Source organism: Xiphias gladius, chromosome 3, assembly GCF_016859285.1.
Source record: "Xiphias gladius isolate SHS-SW01 ecotype Sanya breed wild chromosome 3, ASM1685928v1, whole genome shotgun sequence".
In the NCBI taxonomy this organism is placed as follows: domain Eukaryota; kingdom Metazoa; phylum Chordata; class Actinopteri; order Istiophoriformes; family Xiphiidae; genus Xiphias; species Xiphias gladius.
This window is the reverse complement of record NC_053402.1, coordinates 18,649,531-18,674,058: the sequence shown is the minus strand read 5'-3', so window position 1 is coordinate 18,674,058 and position 24,528 is coordinate 18,649,531. Positions and strand designations below refer to the sequence as shown.

Sequence of the window (24,528 nt, the reverse complement as noted above, 5' to 3'; positions counted from 1 at the left end):
AGGCTTCTGTACTGTTAAAAATGGCAGCCCATTGCTCTCCTGACCCTGCCGCAGATGTGACAGGAAATTTACAGGCTTTTTCATGGGCCATAGACAAGACCAAGCCCTGCGCTTTAGAACAATGTCTTCTCACTGCTGCACAGTAACATGTCCTCTACAATTATAGATGACTAATATTCATCGCTGTGACAAGCCGACTGAGTGAATACAAAACCATCCCTTTACAACCCGCACATGAATGATACTTAGTATATGTGATTCATACCTTGATTGATGACTCCATACTGATCTGCCACTTTTGTGACATATGTGTCAGGAGCAACACAGAAGTCACTGGAGGTCTAGAAAAACAAAGAAAAATGGAGAAGACACAGTTACATTTTGACATTTTCATTTCAAGTTAACAACAATGAAGTTAGCCAGCATCACAGCGTAATCTCTCGATGTAACGTGAGTAATAAATCACAGCTTTAAAAACACTTTTGCAATGTGACAGGAGGACGGTGCCTCAGCTGAGGGCAATCACACAAACTAAATTGAGCACATATAGGTGTGAAGTCTGAGTCATCTGCAGGGGAGGAATTCCTACACAGGAATATTTCATTTGCATTAAGAAAGATTCATCAACATTTTTCAGGCTCCTGGAAAATAAAACTTAAAAACTGCCTGAAACTGAATTAAGTAAAAAAAAATAAAAATTAATGAATAAAATGCAACAAACCTTCTGGATTTATGATGCTGTAATCTGGATTTAAGTAAATTTTGTCCTCCATGTGGCAGCCGAATTAGTTGCTTTGGCCCTCTGAGAACAAGGGCTGCAATATTATGGCTACAAAGCTAATCCCAGTTATTTTGCTTGTGATCTCAGGCCAAATCAGCATCATTAGACTTGAGGATTTTTGGAAAATGTTCAGTGACCAGAAAGATACCCCCTTCCCCCATAACAATTGTATGAATAGCATCATACGAGTTTTCTATTTTTATGATCACCCAGTGTATTTCATTATACATTTATAAATATTTATACTTTCCAACTGATTAAGTGAGCAAAACTCCCCTCTAAGGCCAATTTCTGTAGTCACTGGGCTTTTCAGACAAAATCATGTTATCAAATTATGTGCAATGAACTGTGCAGCTCTACCTGGAAAATAGGATCACTGAGACACTTACCACAGAGACGGCCAACTCCAGCCCCAGGGAGACCCAGCTGATAACCAGAGCCACTACACCAAACAAGCACACCCTGGGGATACCAAGAGGATATGTGAAGTTTAAGTACCTTTAATCTGGATTGTCATTCATATGTACATCTACAATCAAATACAGTGTAGAAAGAGATATGTTTAGGCTAATTAAGTTGGTCTTTATGCATGTGTCAAGCTTTGTGATATATATGTGATATATATATCATATTAAACCAGGGATTCTTTGTCAGCAAAAAACTAGTTTAATCTTCAAACACTGTGTTCTAATTTGACTGCAGTTTTTAAAAAAACCTTATGTAAAGCTGCAACAATTAGTTGATTAATTGATCCGTTAATTAATCAAATTAATCAGCAACTTGACAAGTAATTGAATCTTCCAAGATTTTTTAAAGGAGGAAAAAAAAAAAAAAAAAGCAAAAATTTTTTGCTTCCAGGTTGTTTGATGTGAATAATTTCTGGTGTCCTCAGTCTTCCACAATTATGAACTGAATATCTTTGGGGTTGGAGTGTTGGTTGGACAGAAGAAAACATTTGAAGACTTGGGTATTGGGAAACTGTGATGGACTTTTTTTTTTTTTTTTTTACTAATTTTCTGACATTGTACAGACCAAACGACCAATCCGTTAACTGACAAAATAATAAAGAGGATTAACTGATAAAGAAAATAATTGCTAATCTAAAGGAAGAACAGAAGGCCATGTGGCCATGATCTTGTGGTGAGACTCACCCTATGAGTGTTCCCTTGGAGTTGCGAATGAGGCCAAACAGCACCAGAAGACAGATGAGCACGTCAAACAGTAGCAGGCCTATGTAGCCCAGCCACCTGTGAAGACACATGCCAGTAGCACCAAATGTCTGAGACCAGCACACCATGCTTTATCTCAATAGAGCTCCATCTTAAAAGCAATCTCAATGATTTTAATTCAGAAATGTTAAACATTTTTAATCACAGAATTTCTTTTAACATTGTTCCAAGTCCAAGAAGATGCCAAAAATGTTTTTAATGTATTTAACAATTACCATTAAGATAAGACTTCATTGATTCCCCCAGGAAAAATGCAGAGATAGAAGTGGACAATATAAGTGACCTCAATTTTGCATTCATAAAGTTTATCTCATGTCATTTCTGCTTTGAATTAATGGCAGCCTGTGACATTACTAAAAACATAGTGAGTCACTTGCATATTTATAATTTTTCACGTACAGGTAGGCAAACTCAATACAGCTCAGAGGGAATGCCACAACACTGTCTTGAATATTTTGAGACTGGGAAACTACAGGTTTAAGGTTCAATACAGGTTTAAGATCCTTGGTAAGTCTGCTGTCTGTGCTCGCCTCTTCTTCCTACTTTGTATTCGCTCAGACATTTTAATGCAGAAACATAACCCACAGAGCAGTGTAAAAACAACACTGCCTCTCCAGGGAAAAGACCAACTAAATTTCAACTTTTGAACAATATATGAATTAAGAGATGAGCGACAGCCAAGTCTTCGCAGGGATGTAAACTACTGAAGGAGAGTGAGTCTGCATAGAAAGTTTAAGAAGGAGATGTAGTACACGAATGATGGTCTGTTGTTTTGTGCAATGCTCGCACTGTATGTTATCAACACCGCTGCTGCTACTGCCTCTCCTAACTCTGCTGTACCAGTCATGAGCTGATTATAAGTTTTATTTTTGTTGTATTATTCTGTATGGCACTCTTTGTTTGACTGATGATTGGACTCCACTGTTACAGACTTACCTAAACCAGTCATACAGCTCAATCTTGACGGCCAGCTCGTCCAGGGAGATGTTGGTGTTGTCCCAAAAGGGAGTTTCCGCCATCTGTCTGATCAGTTCGTCCAGCTGGCCTTGCAGCTTTTGGATGATGGACAGGTAGTCCGCGTGCTGCGCATACTGGCCCTCAAGCTGTTGCAGATTTTCGTCTACTGTCTGGTTCAATGAGGATGTACAGTCATATACCTAGAATCATCATAGGGACAAAAAGTCATGATCGAGCTCAGAGAAGAAAAGGGGATTCACTGCACAGCTCTAGTGGTAGAGGAAACCAGGACTGCTTATGGCAACAGGGCGATGAATTATTAAACATGTTGGTATAATTTGTGGTTTCAGTTTTACCAGCTTCTGCACTCCAGTGATTGTGCGGTTAGCATGGCGCAGGGAATACGTCAGCCGATTCACTCCATCACAAGTCTCACCGTTCCCATAGAAACCAACAGCAATGCCAGCGCTGAGGGGAGACAACAGGAAGGGTGGGGAGACAGCGTGGTGAGGAGGAGGGATTAGCTAAAAAAGACACAGAGAGGAGACAGAGACGAGAGCGAACAAGGGGGACAGCGAGGCAGTGAGAAAGGCGTGTGAACTCTGCATTAACCCTGTCGGCTCAGACCCCAGTCAACAGGCTCCTTTCAGCTCCAGCAGAAAGACTCCATACAGAACCATGGAAACACAGAGGAATGGACCAGCTATGCCCCAAACCCCACACTACGGCTGACAAAGGCTGTACTGAGGCAGGAGATCAGCTCTCATTTGCACAGACAGGCCTTAGGTTGCAGAAAAACAGTTCTGGCAACTGCATGGGCAACAGCGTCTATAGGTACATTGACAGGAAAAATGTTTTCACAATATTATAAAATATTCTGACAATTTATATGCCTGCAATTGCTGATCTTTTATCTTGATATATAGTAGGAGAGCAGAAGCTATTCACAGTAATATTGCTTTGCGTGTTCTCTATATTTCAGCAACAAAAAATAAACTCCCTTTCTGTGCTCTGAGAAGCAATTTGAGCAAGGAAGGCTCAGCGCTGATATATCTTCATTTGCTGCAGCTGCTGGTCTTTTTGTTAACTTCCATTCAATGCCAGGAGTGGATTTTATCAAGCGTTTGATGATAAGTGAATCACTCAGAGCTAACTCCAACAGCGTTCAGCCAGCCTTCCTATTTCTCCAACTCGGTTTTACTTACTTTCAATAAAACACATTTGTGCGTGGGTACGAGCACACAGAGATACAGTGATTGTAATGCAGTTCTTGTACTCATCAGGTCCCCAAGCTCTTTGTGCTACCCTGAATCAACCGTGATGGCTCTCTAGTGGCTCATCAACAGAAGGAGAAAAACAGGAAACAAATGCAGTGTTCAAGGATAGAAAGCATGTCCAGATGGTACAGTTCCCACATCATCGATGTGTAATAGAAATAACAAAACCAACACTGAAGCCAATATATATAGCATTTCTATTGTCCTTTAAGTATAAAGACATGCAAGTCTACATTTCCTCAGCATTACTGTACAGTCAAAATACATGAGCATGCAGCAGTTTTCTTTAAAAATTATGAGATAGTTTAAACTTTTTAATCTTTGCCACAAGATTTTAGGGCTGTCAGTCTGGATGTTAGTTATACCCTAGATGCTCAGTTTAGGGTAGTAATTAAGCTCTCTGGGTTTCTGATAAGAAGGTTATTTTACTGAAATGTGATTTAATTTGACCTGGGATCATTTTGTGTGGTGAACCATGGTCATTTTCCAACTTTGCAAGCACATTCTTCTGATTTTGCAATTTCATGTGAAAATACTGTTGTTGGTTGATTTTTTTGTCCTAACGATACTTAGAGGGAGGCTGGTTCTTGTCTCTCGCTGAATCTGTAACTCTTTGTGGTGTTTAGCGTTGAACACATGATTTACAAATTCAGCTAAGATTTTCAGTTGCTGGCTGATGTCTTGCTTCTTCCTGTATCGCTGTCTTTGGGTGTGGTGAATGCAGAGTAGCTAACATCAACAATACAACTGGTGGATGCCGTTTACAGAAAATGCAGACAGTATGCATCTTAAATATTATCTACTCCTGAGATCTGGTTGCCTTCTTTATTTGTTTGCTGTTGAGACAGTACAAAACACGTGCACCAGGACATGGTAGGGGACCTTCTGCCACTCCTGTGTACGCATGCAGGCTGTCAAACCCAAACACTTGAAATATCAGGAAGAGTTCAAATACAGACTCTGTGAAAAGTGCACCAATTTGTCTGACGATATTCTGAAATGACTTTTCAGTTTCAGTATAAAAGAAATCACGACCCTGTGTTAGATGAACAACATGAGTAACTGTGCTTGGGGATCCAAAAACATACACTGACTCCTCATCACGGTGATCCTGCGTTTATACCCACCTGCAGACAAGTGTTGCTATAATGACACACCAGGCCGTGCAGCAGCAGTCGGCGTTGGGCTGCTCCACATTTTTGTTTCGCCGGCAGCACAGCCAAATGGAGTAGAAGAGCAGAAACAGGAGGTCCAGGGCCAGACAGGCGAGCGCCACACCTCCCAATAACAGGATGGACTGATGGGCAGAAGAAGAGGGTTATGGAAAATTAACTGCTGAATACCACTTTCATGTCAATAACAGTGGATCTAATGGCATTCCAAAGTTTCCCAGAGAGAAACATTACAAAGTATGCTCAAAGAACTGATTGCCAAATACATTGCTTTCCATGCTTTACATTTGTCTTCTTCTCTATGTGAACTTTTGTGGTTTTGTGTGCATCACAAGTTTTAATAATAAACTCTGTGCAACAACGGAGCTTACAGTTGTCTAGCCATTTGTCCTGACTGAAACTGAAGGTAAGTTTTGTGTGAGAGTACTATAATCAGGAGAAAACATCTATAAAATAAGGTGTCATCTTTCCCTGTGATTTTAAAAGAAAGGGAAAGTGGCCTTCAATTTTGATGAAGTACAGCCTGTACTTTACAGCCTGTTCATTTAAGCACAATAAATACAGAGCTAATTGTGGACTTGGTCTCCTAAAGACAATGGGAAAAAAAGCCATAATTAAAGGGTTCTTTTAAATGAGAGAGAGAGAGAGAATTACAAAATGCTGAGTGAAAAAAATGGAGAGATAAATACTCCTAAACAACTGAGGATCCACAGCTGGCGCAGATTTCCATCCTGCCTCATTTGTCTTGTGAAATATCAGGGTGTTGCTCTATTTGTTCAGTTTACTCAATGAAGCATTACAGAGACAGACACGCCCCAATGCAGTGGTTGTTGACCTGTTCATGTCAGTGAGTGAACTCAATCTTGTCAGTGAATAACTGTAGGCTCAAAAACATAAAATCTGGGCAACAGAATATTTGGTGAGGCTATTCTTGTGTCCCAATCCCGTTTAGTGTCGAATGTGACAAGACAGATGGGCTAATCAGACACAAATGCCATTGAATGACTCGGCTCCTGTGTGTTGCTCTGCATAATTAGGCCCAACAGGGATCACTGAGTGCAACAGCAATCCAAGAGTAAATGACTAAAATCCTACTGCATGTTACTTTTGGTGCATCACTTCCATATCATCTGTGCATCACCATGACGTAGTCCAACAGTGAGAGCCACTGACAGCTCAGCAATCTGTCATTACTTCCCCTGAAGCCTCAGTGAGCACTACATTGACATTTATTAACAGTTTGTCATCAGAGTATAATAATAATTATTGTTGAGCAAGCTAGCCTAACGAAGACCCCTTTATGTGGCTCTTGTCGCGAAAAATCTGAGAAGGGAGTGAGATAATGTGCTTTAACAGCTGAATTAGCTGTGCGTTTTAAGAAAATGTGCATTATAGTTTAATCCAACCTATTCAGTTTCCTCTGAACACCCTCATTTTAACAGTGATGTTGTTTATGTTTAACTTCTTCCTGGGCACAAACCCGCACAACTGCAATCATTATCCAGTCAATGAACCCTTCCTATAATCTACGAGAAAAAGGGTCCGTATCATACCTCAGAGAGCTACAGAATAAAAACAGTGCGGTGGTACAATGATGGGTTTTTTTTCCAGCAAATGAACTACAATGCCACTTTAGGTAAAAAATACATTCCTTTAAAATGTTCGTTTTGTCTGAAACAGAGCCTATCCTTCCCAGCCCCCACTAAATGATGGAACAATTGAAAAAATCTGACAGCACAGTGTCCGACACCTACACAAGTTAGTCAAAGTGAAACAAGGATGTGTACTTTTACCAGTTGAATTAATTTAATTTTCAAACATGAATGTCCGTACAGGTATCAGCATATCACCATACATGAACACAGCTGATGATGATGATTGTCTGGAGTATGTGTTCCAATTTCACAGGAACCATGGTTCGCTTTTGGATTTTCAGAACCAAACTTTCACAGTAAAACGGAAGCATAGTTATCTTATGACTTATTAACGTTAGAAACTCACCCATTTCTGGCAAGTTTTTCACTTCTGCTAAAAGACAGATGTCTTTTGCACTTCCCTCTCCCCTCAGTATTCTCTAAAACTGGCATGCTACACACTCATTACCTCGTCTCTCAGAGCCTTTTAAAAACCGCAACACCATGGAAGATATGGTAATGACACATTTTCAAATAGGAACAGCATAAACAATCCACTCATAAATGAACTAAAAATCATTATTATTTCAGGATCAAATAATGTTGGTACATTTAGCCCATGACAAACAGAAAGCTTCCCATTTTACCAGACAAGGTATTAAATTAACTGAACAGTTGAATCAGCTGACAACCCAACTTCTGACAACAAGGTTTTAATAGATGTTAAAGGATTTCTTTGTTGAATATAAAACCACACAGAGGGAAATGTAATCTCAGGTTATAGCTGAGCCCTCTGACCATCTGACCTCAATTTGTCAGATTTCTAAAACAGAATGCGTCCACTGTCTCTGTACTTGGAGACATAACCTGCACACCAGCCGAGCGTTCACAGAAACAAAATGCATTGGGATAAATGACTAAGTTCTGCAAACTTGGAAAAACTACCACTGCAATAAGAAAAAACAAGTATCACTTCAGATATTTTCTTTAATTTTAAACATTTGAACAAATGTCATGCTGATCTCCCCTCCCCCAGTCTTAGCTGTTCACCAGGCTGTGCAGTCTCTTTCTGGACCCTAGATACCAGTTTAACCTCTTTAAATCGGAGTAGGTAAGGGTTTTTATTGTAAAAGGAACTTCAGGGTCAAAATGCTCCTCGTGTGGTGTAACAAATACTGGTTATGATTTGATCTTACGGAAAATAATAACATTTGAGGTCGTTCGGGTCAACTTAGGTGGCTAGGCTCACGCTATACAATGCCACCTGGCTGGTGTCTGGAAAAGGTCAAGAGGTCGGTGTAACAGCTACACGCAGATGGTGACATGGATCAAAAGGTGAAGAGCGAGGTCGCCTGTCGCTGAAAAAACTGATCGTCTTTATGTACACCATCACCTCCTCCTCATTATTATCCTGCTCCTGAAGGTAGACACTGAAGTCAAACTGATACCGAAACAAACGTTAGTCATAGATATCCCCGTGGGTATCCCAACCTCTAGGGTCACTTGATAAGAACTAAAAGGAGTCAGTGGGGTGATTTTACCTGTTGATATGTCCAGTCTTCTGGTCGGAAATCACTGCTAGTTTGCTCGAACTTCAAGTTGAAATGGGGGAGTCTGTGCAGCAGGTTCACCCACCATGGTGGAGAGTAGCTAACCACCGCCGCCATGGCGAGTAAATGTCAATGAGATCCGCTCAGCAGACAAACAAGCAAGGATGCTTGAAACTGTGAACAGGCGGGGGAATCCACTTCATAAAGTCTGCCTGTATCCGGGATGCAAGCAAAACGACAAATGCATTATTGCTCATCTACCATGAGAAGCTAGCTTACATACCTAGTAAAGTTGAAGTGTTATTTTGACTGTGCCAATCAAAAATACTTAATAATTCAACCAAATGGGAATCAATACACGATGTAAAAGCTGCAAGTACTCTATAATATTATTTAGTATTGGCAGTTACAAGCACAACTGCTCGCTAACTTGAACAAAAACTAGTAGTTAGCTAAAACAGCAGCGACCTGAAGCTTAGCCGAGCTAGTTAGCTTGTTAACCTGTCAACTTAATGCAGAGTTGTGCCGCTAGCGGGGTTCCTGCTGTAATGTTAGCTGCGCACCCGCCGAGTGCCGTGGTTCATTTAAATTATGATTTAAAAAAAATAATCCGTTGTTTAAGTTCGATAAAAAAAAAAGGTACCCGTAATGTAGCTAGCGTTAACTCACCTAACGTTAGCCGGTTTAGCCTCTAGTTAGTTCAGTCCGCTGAGATTCCAGTAACAACAAGAAGTCCCTTTTGTTCCTCTTGACATTCCGCTCTGCGGTTTGTTAACATTACATCCTGTTTTGTTTTTTGTTTTATTTGTTTGTTTGTTTGTTTTTTTTTAGTTGGTAATTCCTCAGTTCATGTCTTGCAGTCTTATTCCGCCGCAACAGCTCAAACAAGTCCCTCCGTGTAAAACCTCCATCCAGTTACCGTCGGAGTGCGGGGCAGACGGGAGACTGGAGCCAACACGGCGACTGTTCCCGACATTAACCCAGCTGGCGCCCCGCCCGGCCCGGCCCGCACACAGCCCACCTCACCGGCGCAATAAACAACCAAGTAGCGCCACCCAGAGGCGCCCAAGTGTCGTGCCACTGAGAAGTTCAATTAGTGTCGAAAATGTCAGGAGTGCTTGTTGGCTGCATTATTGAACCACAGGGGGTGAACATGGCTGGATTAACCTCCGGAGGGGCCCTGGGCCCCCCTACTGACCCCATCTATACATGACAGTTTATTATTTCTCCAGGCACCTATAAACCACCCAGTACTTTAGAGCTGAAATGATTAGTTGATTAATCGATTGAAAGAAAACTATCTGCCAACAATTTTGATAACTGATTAGCCTAATTGTTTAGGTCATCCTATAAAGAAAAGAAAAAAAAATCCTGGTACCAGGTTCTGAAATGTGAATATTTGCTAGTTTTTCCAGTTTTCTTTGATAGTAAACTCAACAGCTTTGGGTTTTTGACTGTTTGTCAAGGAAAAAAGTAGAATACGTTAATTTGGGCTTCAGGGATTAATGACGGGCATTTTTTACAATTTTAGGACATATGGATAATGAAAATTGTTAGTTGCAACCTTACAGCCTTAAGTGGTACAAATTGTTAACTAATTCTTGATTAATCAAATTATGTGGACCCACATGACAAACCTAGGGCCCCTGGGAATTTGCCCGGTTGGTAATCCAGCCTTCAGCGGTGAATACAGCGAAACTGGGGATTTCTGAGATGTGACATGTGTTACAAACAAGAAGCTGCCACCCCCCCCGGCAAAAAAAAAGACGGTAAAAGCGATGCAAACACTTTATAGTTTAATCAATTCTGCAAATACTCTGACTTCAGAAACTCTGAAGGTAAAACTTACGAGGAGCACGTGAAGGCAGCATTATTTATACATGTGGCATTGAAGAACAAGGAGAAAAAAAATTGAACCAGATAAATTCCTACGAGTGAAAACAGGAAATAACCAGACATAGACAAGACGGTATTTCCCATATTATTGAGTGAACCGCCGACTGCATTACCAGAGGCTCTGGGCTTAAAAAAAAAAAAAAAAAAAAAAAAAAAAAAAAACAGAAGCACCAGCGCATCGCGAAATTTCAAACTATAAAGTTTGAATTCCTGCAGCCACACGACACCACTCACCGGCCGCCGAGTGCCCGTGCGTGACGGTTGATACGGCCGCTCTCCGGACTTGGACTTTAACCAGCAGCTCGCTACAACTTTAAGAAATAAATTACTTGTCCTCTCTCTTTTTTTTCTTTTCTTCAGGAAATCACATGGAGGTGCTCTTGTGCTCACATGACGCTCCGAACCATGGCAGGAGAGATCAATGAAGGTACGGTGCGAAAACTTCTCACACTCTTCTTCACACAGAGTTGCCCTCTCGCTTCCTAGTTACTTTAACGGTTGTTGGGCTTTTTTTTTTTTTTTTGAGGTTTTATTTTTTGTTTGTTTTTTTTGTTGTTTTTTTGGCGTCGCGGCGTCGGGGCAGTCGAATATATTTTTTTTTATCAGACGTGTTTAAAAACGTGGATCTTTCTGCTCGCCGAGGGTCGCGTTGTGAACCGACCAATAGGGAACCTTCTGGGCACATTCAGATCGGAACGAAGTCTGCAAAAAGCACTCACGAGGGGCAAACCTTACTTCGGACCACCTGTTGGTGTTTTTTTCTCGATACCTGACGAGCAACAGTGGCGGTGAATATTACCCTTAAAGATAATGTCAAAGCTTCTTGAAAGTTTTGATGCTTTTTTTTTTTTTTTTTTTTTTTTTTTCCCCCTGCCACGTGAAGACTGTCAGCTGGTCACATCACTACTTAAGCAGTATATTGCCAGGCCTACACCGACATGGCCAGATATTCACTCTCCTCATGTGATCTGCCACAGACTACTGTAAAGGTTACGTGCTGAATCTTTAAGGCTTTTCTTTGTCTCTGGAAATATGAAATATTCTCGGGGTGTCAGAGCAAGACTGTATAGTCTCTGCTGGGATAATACAAAGCCATGTGATAGAAAATAAAACGAGTATGTCTATAAAAGCTGATATGATCACCATAAATTCAGCTCTGAGTACCGCAGATGGACACCGAGGTACCACATTCAAGTCAGTTTTTCTGTCATTTTGGTGGTCGTGATGCTATGTAGGTGTTGTTCCTCTTTTAGGCTCAGTTCCTGCCTATTACAGGGAAGTGCACGAGGCCATCTGCTGTAGGACAGATGAGAGGGTGCAGGTTGAAGTCTTTCAGCGGTTGCTCCAAAGGACCGACCTCTCCAAGGCAGTTTTAGGCCAGGTGAGGGGGTTCACACTTTACTGTTGGGGAGGAATCATCGAGATCCCTGCAGCGGGAAACGGTTCATAAAACACTGTGATAAATACCACTGTACTTTGTAATGATACAGAGGCAGCCCACACCATGAATAAGAAGAAATAGTATTTTCAAAGAATCCCTTTATACTTCTTGTCTTTTAGCTGACATTTGCCTGATTAAAATTTCTATAACATACAGTATATACCTTGAATTTACATAATGGAGGTGTATACCATATATCCATCCACCATCTTCTCTCTATACCTACTTATTCCTGTTTAGAACCACAGGGGTCTGGAGCTTACTGGGGGTGTGCACTGAACACAAGCTTTCGTCTTCTTTTATGCATGAATATGAAATAATTACACATTGGTGAATTAAAGAGGCCGAGATCTGCGTTGTCCCAATCAAATGGATAAATTAAACACTTGAGTATAGGGCATCCCTCCTGAAATATTTGATTCTGATAAGACGTGTTACTATTAGTTAATATAGATCAAGTAGATACAGGTGTAATGTCTTATCACTAGGAAGCTGGCCAAGGCTTTGTGTAGACTAGCAGACTGTAAAGGAATTACATAGGCTTGAAATAATTAGCAAGCTATCAGATATTTTTCTTTAATGCTGAGATAAAGGTTAATGTTACAACACTTCAGTGTTATGAAATTGCTCTGAGTGAGTAAGTGTCTTTGTCCTCATGGTTCAGTAGAATTTCCCTTTTCATGACCTTCCAGCATATCATCGCCTTTGTGTCTAGCGAGCACTTTTTGCCTAGAGGAATGCAGAACCGCAGTTGCATTTAGATCTCAGGCTGAAAAATGGTGACCTTCAGGTCATATTGTCTTTGTCCCTCTCAGATTGCTGAGCATGTTGACTCCACCGACGGATTCCTGAGCAAGTTGTCCCTCTATAAAGCGCTCGCTCTGATTGCTCTTGCTCAGCAAGGAAAGCAGCCAAGCCCCAAACTTTTGGAGAACTGCATACAAGGTAGGCGACAGCGTTACGCTGACACCAGTGCAGTACAGGTTTTGCTTAATGAGTTGCTTGGTAATTCTTCAGGGTGTCCGAGGGCAGCCTCGGCTATCCCTCTACAGTCAAGATACAGTAATTCATCTGTACAGGGCAAACGCCACTCTTTTATTGGCTCTCTGTGACAGTTTACCGCTGGGATGTACCCACCTATTGTGTTCAGGTTGATACACTGCATAGTATGTCAATAGTTATAAAGCAACAGAGGGATCTTTGGCAGTATTTAGATAAAATTCACATGCAATTTTCCACCCCACACTTGTAGCTTCTTTCAAATCAGAAGAAAAGCTAACATTTTTGATTTAATTCAGGTTCATTTGTTTTATTTTGTTTTCGGTGAGAAGCCTTAGCTATGTTTAAGTGTTGCATTCTTTCACTAGTCCCGGGGTTGGAAGACGATAGCGGGGGTTTTTATGGTTTTCATGGAGGTAGCCATTATGCTTGCTTGACTTAGATCCATTCCCAACCTTCCGTGATTATTTAAGGCCCTCTCTGTTATTTCAGGTGTGGCTAGTATGGCAGCTTGCTGCATGCCGCTTCCTCATCTGTGCAAGAACGAGTTTTCTGCATTTGTCGCAGGACATTACATTCAATTCGTGACCCTCTTGGAATGTATGGGGAGGCATAAATAACAGAACACATGCACAATGCTGTGCTAGCCAGAGACAAATAGAGTCAGACATGTAGTAATCTACAGAGAAAAGTTGTTTTAACACCAGCATTCCTCCCAGTTGGGAAATCCATCTCATCCTATATGTATTGATTTAATCATGAAAAACAAATATTAGAAGTTGGTTCTGGTTGTGTGCTCGACAGAGTTACCGAAACCCCAGCTTGGGGAGCCGAAGGACTTGAGTGCATTGAGGATGCAGCCAGCACAGGAGGACGTACTGATGATGTCCCAGACGCTGGACAAGCTACTGGTCAGAGACACAGTCCAGGTGGAGCTCATACCTGAGAAGAAGGGCCTGTTCCTCAAACATGTGGAGTACCAGGTCACCAGCCAGGCAAGGCATCCCATAAAACCTACTACACATAGATTTTTGTGAATAGTAATAAATAATAATCTCAAAGCCAGAAATTGTTTTACCCTTACCTTGAGGACACAGATGAGGATTTTTTTTTTTTTTTTTCATCAGTTCTTTACTTCTCACTAAACTTCTTATTTCTTGGAACGACATGGTTGCACTGACAGCAGCAGAAGTGGGAAATAATTATGTAGAAAGGCATGGCATTATTTTCTCTGGGGTTACAATAGTGGTTTTTTTGTCAAGTAAACACATACATGATGAAAAGCACTGATCTGAACCCCTCCATTATCTGTTATTACCTCTAACTCAAGCTACAGAAAAGTTACGCTAATGTTGTATGCCCTTTCCCACTTCCTGATTGTTTTTTCTTTCTTTTGTTTCTTGTTTTTTTAGCGTTATAAAATATCGGTTTACCGACGCTATAGCGATTTTGACGTCTTCCATGAGGTTTTGCTTCAGAGATTCGCCTACAGAGTGGTGCCGGCACTGCCACCTAAAAGGATGTTAAAGGGAGGTATGTTACTCTGTCAAACGCTCTGACATATAGACAGTTGCTAATGTATTTCTTCGCTCCTGCATTTGCTCCATCTTAGATTTTATATAATTCTTTCTGAACCTTTTATTTTTTTCAGACCATGGATGTTGATTATTGGGGTTTATATGCTTCACTGACCAACCAACAGTTTGGTCAGAGATTCGGGTGTGTTGTAGTAGCAGCCTCACTTGAGGCAAGACTGTAAGCAGACTTTGATTTGTAAAATCAGCGGAGTTTTCCTTTAATGTTTTTATTTATTTAGGGATATTACATTATATAAATTGACTTTAAGGTGGCTATAATAGATGTTTTTAAAATAACCATGTATCAAATGACAATGCAAAAACAATGACAATATGAAAAGGGGTTGCTCAGTGATGAACCTACAGAGAAATATCACCCAATTCTGCCGCTGCCCTCGGCTTTATGGAGCCTATATTTCGTTTACCGGTGTAACAACGGTGACGTACCGATATTCAGCGGCGGCACATGACAGCAAAGAATCACCATAAGCCGCTGGGGAGTGGTATATGGCGGTGGAAGAGCAGTGACATACCATTTTCTTGTGCCATAAGCCAGTTGGGCGGCAGCAGCATTCCACTAGCCAAAGTGGCATATTCCGCCAAGAATCGACATGTGACACTGAAAGAAGAGTGGCACGCTAGCGGTATGCCAGGAGGAGTGCTAAGTCACACACACAGCATTGATATATCATATTGAGCAGCAGCCTATATCAATACGAATCGGTATATGCCGATGATAAGTGGTATACGACAGTGGAACATGAGTGATATACCATTTATAAGTGCCACGAGCCAGTAAAACGGCAGCGGCGTATCAAAGACCAGCAGTGACAAACCAGACAGAATTGGCACATGCCACTAAGGGTGGCATACCATCAGTCACTTTTTGATCACGGCGTCACTCAAACTCTCTCAGCGTTAACACTCCTGGTCAAAATGCTTAATGTGTTCTTATGTTGCACCTCTTCCCAACAAAAATAATTCCAGGAGTTTTAGTTTTCTCCGTTATCTGTCCACAGTGCTGACCTCCGTCTCTGAGCGGGAGTTCATTGAGGGGAGGAGACGTGCTCTGGGCAGATTCATTAACTTGGTGGCACGGCATCCCATCTTCTCGGAGGACGAGCTGGTTAAGACCTTCCTCACCTTCAATGGCTCTGTATGTAGTTTTGTCTTGAACTCGCTGCCTGGCTCTGTGGTGTGCTGGCTGTTGCAAAATGAGCCCCATTGTCACGGTGACTGCCATCGAAATGCATCCTGTTCCGGCTACTCACTGTCTTTTCCCCCTCTTCCACTCCTCACCCTCCTTCCCAAAAAAGGATGTTCAGACCAAGCTGCGTGATGCTTACAAGAAAACGGGCGATGAGTTCATGACCAACAGAATTGCCACCCAGGCAAAGGTTTGTCACATATGTACGATGGAAAAATCCTTACTCGGCCCCCCCAAAGAATAACCTGCATTTTAAAATTTTGTTGGTTCTGCTCTATAGGAATATCTCCCTGCTGACATTCAGGCTCAGTTCTCAACGAGCAGAGAGCTGATTAGAAATATCCACAACAGCTTCCAGAAGCTGCGGGACAGAGCTGAAAAAATGGCGGAGCGCTCCAAGGAGAATGCAACTGATCTCCTCATGTTTGGCAGAGAGCTCAGGTATTTCATCAATATGGATATAAAGTTCAAGTCTGTCTTTAGTACCCAGAGGTTTTGGGCCGAGAAAACAAATGTTAATATGATTCAGAGTCCTCTGTGTCTCTTCATGGTTGTTAGCTTTAAATGCGTTTGGCAGCTAAGAAGCCACAATATTACATTCTGTCCCTGTTCTAATGCTGTTTTCTGCAGTGCACTGGGCTCAGATCCTTCGTCTGTTCCCTCCTTGGCCTCTTCGCAAAGCACCTGGGGGACCCTGCGTCAGTCACTTAAGAGTCTGTCTGTGGAGTTCGCTGTCCTATCTGACAAAGCTGCTCAGCAGGTACAGCCCTCAGTCCTTCATGCCCACCACCTGCTCAGCTGTGCCCGTCCAAAACTGCCACTGGGTAGTAAATGTTGTTTTGCTAATGTCCTCAGGGCAGACGGGAAGAGGACGATGTGGTCGAAAAACTGAATCTTTTCCTGGATTTGCTGCAGTCGTACAGAGTGAGTCAGTTTCACTTTTGGTGTTTGCTGTGCTCATTTAACTTGAGTTTATCTCCAGGGGTCCCCAATCTTTCATGACAGGTGATTTTTATATTGAAGTTTGCATGTTTTTTTTGTTTTTTTTTAATCGCAGGCCAGTGACGCTTACTCTATGAAGCACTGCAGAACTGTTTTTATCCATCAAGGCAATAAAATCAATCTCCTGTTTTCTGATGGAGAGACATAATGAGGAGCTGTACGTTGACAATAAATTCACGTTCAGTTAGTAACTAAATTCAAAATATTATGTAATGGTCACTTTTAACCCAACAAGTCTGTCTGACTTGGAAGTGTAGTTTTTAGTAGTGGGTGCATTGTTCAAATTTAACTGGTGGGCAGATAAAGTGGCAATTTTCATAGCACCTCATCTAAATCTATTAACTGTAATATTATATATGGTAATTTCATAATTTTTACAAACAGTTCTCCCATCATCCTTGACTGTCATGTATTCCTGTTTCACTGTATATTGCCATTTTGAGGCAAATAAAAAGTGCTGTTATGTGACTGTCACTATGTCTTTCTCTAGGATCTCTGCGAGCGCCACGAGAAGGGCGTGCTCCACGAGCACCATAGAGCTCTGCACAAGTACAGCGTGATGAAGAGGCAGATGATGAGCGCCACTGTTCAGCCAAAAGAGCAGGCATCTGTGGAGCAGCTGGAATCACGAATCGTTCAGGTGATCAGTCTCTTTAAGTCTCTCTCTTTCCACATTGTCAGGCTCTCAGGTTGCTTCCTTACTGATCGCATTCAGTTTTAACTCATTTAGCACTCGATAAATAAAGTGCTTCACTGGCTTTGGTGTATCAATTTCTAATCCACTCCCCTTAAAATACAGTCTGGCCATATCTTGTGTGGGATGGCATAGCAACCCTATCACAGTAACTTGCGTCCCTCCATTAGCCATTAAAAAAATTCAACTTTCCATGTAATACATGCATTCTAACAACACATGGTGAAATGATATCCCATTGGATAGTAATGATTTGAATAAATAAAAAAATGCCATGAGATATCTGGAGAAGTTAGAAATTCTCACACTATTTCCTTTTTTCCAGTTTTGAGGTGTGAAATAAACAAGAAGATATTTTTCTTTTTTTAAATTGAATTTAACCATTTCGCATTTTGGAGTCTACTACTGCCAGTGCCCACATGCAGTACATTTCCTATTGCAGTGTTTTCTATTATTAATATCTGAAAGGATTAAACCTTTAATTTTTTTCTGGCAATCTAATCCTATCGAAATACTGAAATATTAAATGTAGGGGAGGGCAGATAAAATAAAAATAACGTGATGATTAAGAGCTTCATTTTGATCCACCCTTTCAAACACTGGTCACGTCAGGTTTTCTGACAGTTGGCAAATTTTGTCATCTCAAAAGCTGTATCCTTGTTGGTTTTCATCTTGTGACTGCAGTTCCTCTTAGTCAGTGTGGTTTGTCTGTGTGGTTTCTGTGTTTTGTGTATGTACTCATACATTTCAAGACCATTCCCCTTAACAATATATAACAACTGTACTTCTTTAACCAATACATCTGCAGTCTGGGCTTAGACAGCCGCTGGCCTCTTTGGAGTTCTGTCAGTCGATCCACCTTTGCGACCGCTTTTAAGTCCCTTAGCATGAGATGTTACATCAACAGAGAGGGTGTTATAAATTAGATCACTTATATGCTGTCAGAAATGAGCAGCAAATGTCTGATTTAGGCCTCAAGACAGTTAGGGAAAAAATTACTTGAGTTAAGAAGATTTTCAAAGTAACTTACGCTGTGGGCCCAGGAATTTTTTTTTTTTTTTTTTAATTGAGCACCGATGTGCAAGAAAACTGTTCAGCTATTCAACAATCATGGGATCATGTAACATCCGCTAGCTGCGCTATATTATTAAAAAGAAAGTGGCTGATCTGTATTTTAACAAGGAAGTCATGCTAGCAGCTCTATGACACTGTACTTTTGTACAGTGGCGCTTTTGAGCTAATTGCTGATGTCAGCATTAGCAACATGCTCACAATGAAAATGCTAACATGCTGATGCATATACTGTTTACCATGTCCTTAGTTCTAGTGTGTTATCATGCTAACACTTGCCAATTAGCATTAAACACATAGTACAGCTATGCTCACTGCAGTTTGCAGGTAACATTAGGGTATTTAGTCATAAAGCGATGTATTGGATGGATTGAAATTTTGACCTAATGATGGTGCTCTATTAAAAAGTTAAAAGTTCACGAAAAGTAATTACAATTCATCCCTAGGGGACCGTGTATGTTTGTACCAAATTTCATGTCAATCTATCCAATAGTTGTTGAGATATTTCCCAAAAAACACCAATGTAAACTTGATCCCGGCGCTGGAGTAGTAGTCAGGGGATCACCATCAGTAGGATTCATCATCTGGGGACCATGAATGTCTGCACATAATTTCATGGCAATCCTTCCAAGAGTTGTTGAGATTTCACTCTGGACCAAAGTATTGGACACACAGACAGACCAACATTGTTAACTAGCATGGCAAAAAAACTTCCTGTCGTAATAGTGGATAAATATGCTGAGATTACTGCACCCTGGCTTGTGATTTTTACATCAGCAAAGTCCATAAAATGTTTATTAAACCCCTATTACTTGATCATTTGCAGAAGTAAGATTGGGGGAAGGTTTGCCCCACAGGAATTTTTTTTTTTTTTTTCTGATGATGATCATTTGATAAGTTTTTATGATTTCACATTGTATTTTTCCATTCTGCCAACAGCAAGAAAACGCCATTCAGACCATGGAGCTGCGCAACTACTTCTCCCTGTTCAGCCTTCATCAAGAGACACAGCTTATCTTCACCTACCTTCCAATCACATCCTATATTCTTGGGGCTTTTGTTAACTCCCAGGTCCAAGGACACAGAGAGGTGAGACTGCACGTCTGGAAATAATTTTTCTTCAGACCCTTCTCTATGTCGACACAGCACCGCTCCAGGAGGGTCAAATCAGTTTTAAATTGACTTTCAAAGTCCAACAAAAGAACTAATAATGATGGATGGTATCACTGAATGGATAATCTTCTCATCTAGGATTTGAGTTGGCTTACATTTCACATGAACAAGTGAATCTCCCATATACCTTTGCCTATTATAAAATCAAATAAAGCACACAGTATCATTTTCTTTGGTTACATGCAGTACGTTGATCTGAACTGAGTCTTTCTTTCTCACTCAAATTCAAATAGGCCAACATTTTTAGAAGGTTTCTGATAATCTCAGAGTTCTTGAACATAATTTTATTGAGCTGTTTCTCTTTTCAAAAGGTAGTAAACTTGCAAACCACTAAGCAATATTTAGATGCACCGTTTTTGTATTAAAAGCTGTTCCAGGATTTGATTATGGAAATGTAGATAAAGAAAAAAAACTTTTTTGCTTTTTTTTTTTTTTTCTCCAGATGGGAGAGGTGTGGAATGAACTCCAGCCAAAGCTCGGATGTCTCTTTGGCGGTAATAACGGATTGAAACCCCCATCTAAAACCTGAGTGAGCTGCAGAGGATAAACACTGCCGCTGATGAGGATTACAAACTGGAAAATAACTCGCTCTGTGAGCTAAGGCAAAAAAGTGTTAAGCACAACAATTTTCTCCTTCTATACATTCCATTGAGTGAGGGGATTTTAGTTTTTGAGTTTGATCATCAACCATATCACCTTTAACTGGACAGTGTTGCTCATGAGTCACTTTATGCTCTACTTTATGAGGATATAATGTCAATTTCCAAATCAACTTTTACGACAGCCAACAAGGAAGCAAAATCCTCTAAAGGGCGATTTTACAAGGGATACAGGATGGATAACATTCATATTCATGCATTCCAGCTCATCTGATAAAGCACCTGATATTAACTCCAACTTGTAAAACGTTTCTTACACTAAGATAGTTGAGAAAAATGGAGAGGGACAGCAAGTTTTACTTTATTAACAACTTTGTTATTCCAAATCTCTAGTCATGAGGTTTCTGGTTTTACTTACTGAACTTTAGACCAATGTATTTTTGATACAGATTTTAGTTTATAAGGACGTGCATCAGCACACTTACTATTTTTATGGATGTGTGCTATTTCTTACTGTTCACTTTCATGTAGAGCAACATCTTTGCCTTCTTTGCTTTAATTCTTCTCAAGGCAACACTTTTTTATTTTATAAGCTATTTTTTTTGAGAAGCCTGAGCTGATATTGTAGGATACTACAAAGAGCAGAGATTTGAGTTATATTGATAAAATGACGACCTCTGGCACTAGTGGCATAATATGTCAGTTATAACACTATAAGCTACTAATTTGCTACCAAAGATAAATGTTATGAATTCACTTAGATGCACACCTGTGATATAAATCGTATAGCAGAATTCCTGCACAGGTCCAATTTAAAACTTTCATTAATTAACACGTAATATCTTTAATATTAGCCAAAGATGTTAGGCCATATCACTCCATACATGAGGACTGTTCTTCACAGCTGCAGATATCCATTGAAATCAGTGTAATCCTGTATATGAGGACAAACACAATCTGGATATTGCTGAATTCCTTTTCCCTATATGGTCAGACTGTCTGTACACACATAGTTTATCAGAACATTATATATTTTTCTAAAAAAAAAAAAAAAAAAAGTTGACAAACATTTTAGAAGTTACCTCACAAATTGTCACCAGCTGATTTCATCTCAAATACACCACACTGACTGTCTGGAAATGAATGATGCCAATAGGAGTATGTGCACATAGTTGTCAACAGGTATTTTATGAAGAAACTGTAATGCAGGGTGAAACATATTTGTTTTGGCAACAAAAATGTATTGAGAATCAGGTTGACTTGCACAGAATATGATACTCCAATAAAGTTATGACTGTAGATATTTTCTTAAAGAAAAAAATCCTTGCTGAATGGTGTTAAATCAGTTATCCTGAAAAATAAAATGACAACTGAAAACATAGTTTTTCAGACTACTGCTTTTGTTTTTTAATTATATAAAGGTGACACACAAGTATTTAGCTGGCAGTATTTCTAATGAATGCAGACTAAGAAAAGAAGTTTTATCCTGATGTTATATTACATGTAAACATGCTACACGTACAGTTAATATGGTTCTTCAAAGTCCTCAGGATCCTCTCACTTCCTCCCACGAATGAAACTGGGCAAGATCTCTTAACACTGGGATATCTTCGGTATTTACTGTCAAATTTTTTTTAAGGCTGATGATTTTTTTTTTGTTGCCAGTCATAGACAACGCCAGCAACACTCGGGTTATCTCAGAGCTCCTCCACCTCCTCCAGTTTGTGGCTGAGGATCACGTCGTGACCCTGGAACTTAAAGTATCCAACAAATTTCTTCTTCTGGAGCATCAGAGGGAACCACAGGATGTCGTCCGCCCACATTTCACTGAAAGGAATTTGGTCACGTTCAAACCACTGAGGCCTCATTTCTAGGAAAACCAGAGAGAAAGTAATTAGTGGACCGCACGAGAGTGAGGCTAATTTTTATCATCTGCCTGGTGTTACAAGAGGATCAACATTCACTGAGTTTCTCTTATATCTGAGTTATCGCTGTGCCAGGTCTGACCCGTCTCAATCACTGTCCAGTACATAGCAGAAAATATTATTAAATCAAATAAAGTTCCATTAGGATTTAGGACTTGAAAATTAGTCGGTAATAAATAGCTGAAAGACTTCATTAATAATGCAGTGCAGATAAAAGCAATTTCAGACTCCTGCTTTATCTTATCTGTTCTACTTGGAAAAAGAATGTGCTTTTAAACTGGAAAAAAAAAGACTTCCCATACAGTTAAAGGGAAGCTTGGTGTTTTTGTGAAGCCCTTCTTAAAACAAATCCCACATGTCCATATGTCCATTGAAGAAATCCTTTTTTAGCTCAACTCCAATGCAAGCGATGGGGGACAAAATTCACCATTGTCACTCTGTACAAAAAAGACGCCCTTCAAAGTTCATCTGAAGCTAATGTGAGGCTTCAGCAGGGTGAGTTAGACAGATCCCAGTGGGTATCTTATAAAGTTACAGTCTTTTTCGTACAAAAATTCCTCTTTGCAGTCCCCTGCTGAGCTGTGGTGAAGGGACGGTAACAAAAAGAGAGAATGCCCTGCTAAAAAACTTGGGGTCTCCAGCTGACTTGTCAAACTTATAGAGGCTCAATTGAACTTAAATTTATAATTTGGTGTGCCATGGAATTAGGATGTGAATTTTCCTCACCCATCTCTTATATAGGAGTTGTGCTAAGAAAGGATTTCTTCACGGCCAGTATGGCGAGGACAAATCATTATAGTGACCAATTATTCTATCTATATACATTACATATGGGCATGAGACTATTGTTTTAAAACAGACTTCTAAAAATGTGAATCTGCCCTTTAAGAGCGAATGCCAACAAGATGAAATTTAGTTTTCCCTGAAGACCAAAGATGACATGCTCTTTTCAACTTTGGCATCAATTTCCTTACTAAAAAAAAACCTAATTTTCCAGTTTTGTTGGGCTTTTCCTGCACTTTAACTTTATCTAAATTGTGTTGCAATGATGTAACTTTTGGTTCCTGTCCTATGAATAAATAGAAAATGTGTGATTTCATATTTCTCAGACTTAATCACTTGCCCAGACTGCCTCTGAATCTACAAACCTTCCACTCCATTGAACTCCTGACCAGCTTTTTCTTCCTCTTATCTCATCCACTGGCTGTTTGACTTGTCTTTCCCTCCTGACTCCTTCACGAACTTTGGTTTGCTGTTTGTCTATAAACGTCACCCACTTGGCCTTGACCAAAGTTCTCAGTTTTTTTTACTTTACCACTGAGAGCACACCTACAGACCCCAACCTTCACTAATATACTCCTCTTGCTCACAGACATGTCTGTGTTACAATCAATAATACTTGTAAAAAATGGTGGGAAGTAATTTTACTCAAGTACTGTACTTAAGAAGTACTGGTAAATAACTTGAGTATTTTATTTCCCTGCTTCCTACTACTTCACTACATTTAGTTGACACCTGGCTGCAGTTAGTAGTTACTTTGCAGATTAAGATTACACATGCAAAATATGAGATAATCTTTTTATAAAGTATAATGCATCGCTCAGTGGACAAAATCTGCTTATAGAATGATTTTATTTCTTAAATGAGTCCTTAAAGTCTTATTTTCTTTAAAAAGTGAAAAAAAGATGTGAGAACCAAACTGTTTTCAATGCAAATCAAATTATTTCAAGTATTTTCTAAAATCAGGTTTTTCATACTTCTAGCGCCGCAACCAGCGTTATTGTTTCATGTTTCAAGCTGCAGACACTCATCAATAGAATATTTTTTGGACGACAGCTGATTCAAATCAGTAACAAAGATATCTTTATTAAGGTGACAGATTTTTTTTCGCTCTTTTTACGAAAAATGCTTTTAAGAACTCAAATTACGTATATAATATTCATAATAAAACAGCCTCAAATAAGCAATTTTTGACATGAGTACTTTTACTTTTAATACTCCAAGTTGCTGGCGATATTTGTTCTTTGACTTAAGTAAGACTTTGAATGCAAGACTTCTTCGTGTATTTTATAGTGTGGCGTTATTACTTTTACTTAAAGCTTTGGATACTTCCACCACTGCTCAGAAGGATCATGATGTCATATTTTGTTTTACAGTAAAAGTGAGATTGACCAACATAAACTAGACAAACACTGAACTAAAACCTATTTTGATTCTCTCAGGCCTCATTATCTAAACTTTAAGGATGATGATGGACTATATTAGCCGTGATGTGTGGACTGGCATTGTGGCAACGTAAAAGGAAGTCAACATTAAGAGGAACCAAAAGTAAGAAGAGAAAAAT

General features: G+C 40.0%; 3 protein-coding genes across 12 annotated transcripts in view; 1 reads left to right on the top strand and 2 right to left on the bottom strand.

Moving 5' to 3' along the window:
- The window catches only part of ttyh3a (tweety family member 3a), a 22,666-nt gene extending 11,806 nt beyond the window's left edge, over positions 1 to 10,860 (bottom strand). The window contains exons 1-8 of one of the 2 annotated variants that reach the window (XM_040154275.1): positions 10,731 to 10,860; positions 8,592 to 8,812; positions 5,372 to 5,541; positions 3,324 to 3,435; positions 2,947 to 3,167; positions 1,933 to 2,028; positions 1,171 to 1,243; positions 266 to 341 (exon numbers count right to left, since the gene is read on the bottom strand). In XM_040154275.1, coding sequence (XP_040010209.1) covers positions 266 to 341; positions 1,171 to 1,243; positions 1,933 to 2,028; positions 2,947 to 3,167; positions 3,324 to 3,435; positions 5,372 to 5,541; positions 8,592 to 8,717 — 874 coding nt within the window. In that variant the 5' untranslated portion in view covers positions 8,718 to 8,812; positions 10,731 to 10,860. Of the gene's footprint in view, positions 1 to 265; positions 342 to 1,170; positions 1,244 to 1,932; positions 2,029 to 2,946; positions 3,168 to 3,323; positions 3,436 to 5,371; positions 5,542 to 8,591; positions 8,813 to 9,269; positions 9,597 to 10,730 lie in introns of those variants that run through there. The other variant, XM_040154266.1, reaches the window with a different exon arrangement.
- Positions 8,334 to 22,031, top strand: snx8a (sorting nexin 8a). 6 transcript variants are annotated; one of them, XR_005709470.1, is made up of 15 exons: positions 10,391 to 10,438; positions 10,857 to 10,923; positions 11,750 to 11,877; positions 12,753 to 12,882; positions 13,741 to 13,931; positions 14,349 to 14,469; positions 15,533 to 15,669; positions 15,830 to 15,910; positions 16,001 to 16,161; positions 16,351 to 16,480; positions 16,576 to 16,644; positions 17,213 to 17,362; positions 19,427 to 19,576; positions 20,103 to 20,252; positions 21,925 to 22,030. XR_005709470.1 is itself a non-coding variant. In XM_040154227.1 (15 exons), the coding sequence occupies exons 2-14, from the start codon at positions 10,887 to 10,889 to the stop codon at positions 20,187 to 20,189; spliced, it is 1,572 nt and encodes a 523-aa protein (XP_040010161.1). In that variant the 5' UTR covers positions 10,391 to 10,438; positions 10,857 to 10,886; the 3' UTR covers positions 21,925 to 22,031. The 6 variants fall into 6 exon arrangements, 5 of the variants coding, with proteins under 5 accessions (XP_040010168.1, XP_040010187.1, XP_040010161.1 ...); XM_040154227.1 differs by having other exon boundaries at positions 20,103 to 20,189; positions 21,925 to 22,031; XM_040154234.1 differs by lacking the exons at positions 10,391 to 10,438; positions 21,925 to 22,030 and adding an exon at positions 8,334 to 8,385 and having other exon boundaries at positions 20,103 to 21,317.
- nudt1 (nudix (nucleoside diphosphate linked moiety X)-type motif 1) overlaps positions 21,690 to 24,528 on the bottom strand; it is a 6,300-nt gene continuing 3,461 nt past the window's right edge. For all 4 annotated transcript variants that reach the window (XM_040154287.1, XM_040154304.1, XM_040154295.1 and 1 more), the window contains exon 4: positions 21,690 to 22,129. In XM_040154287.1, coding sequence (XP_040010221.1) covers positions 21,957 to 22,129 — 173 coding nt within the window. In that variant the 3' untranslated portion in view covers positions 21,690 to 21,956. The remainder of the gene's footprint in view (positions 22,130 to 24,528) is intronic.

Bases quoted from the DNA above. Each gene is read 5' to 3' on its own strand.
- snx8a (XM_040154234.1), top strand. The intron at 14,470-15,532 runs GTATGTTACTCT...ATCTGTCCACAG, and splicing joins TAAAAGGATGTTAAAGGGAG to TGCTGACCTCCGTCTCTGAG. The intron at 15,670-15,829 runs GTATGTAGTTTT...TTCCCAAAAAAG, and splicing joins TCCTCACCTTCAATGGCTCT to GATGTTCAGACCAAGCTGCG.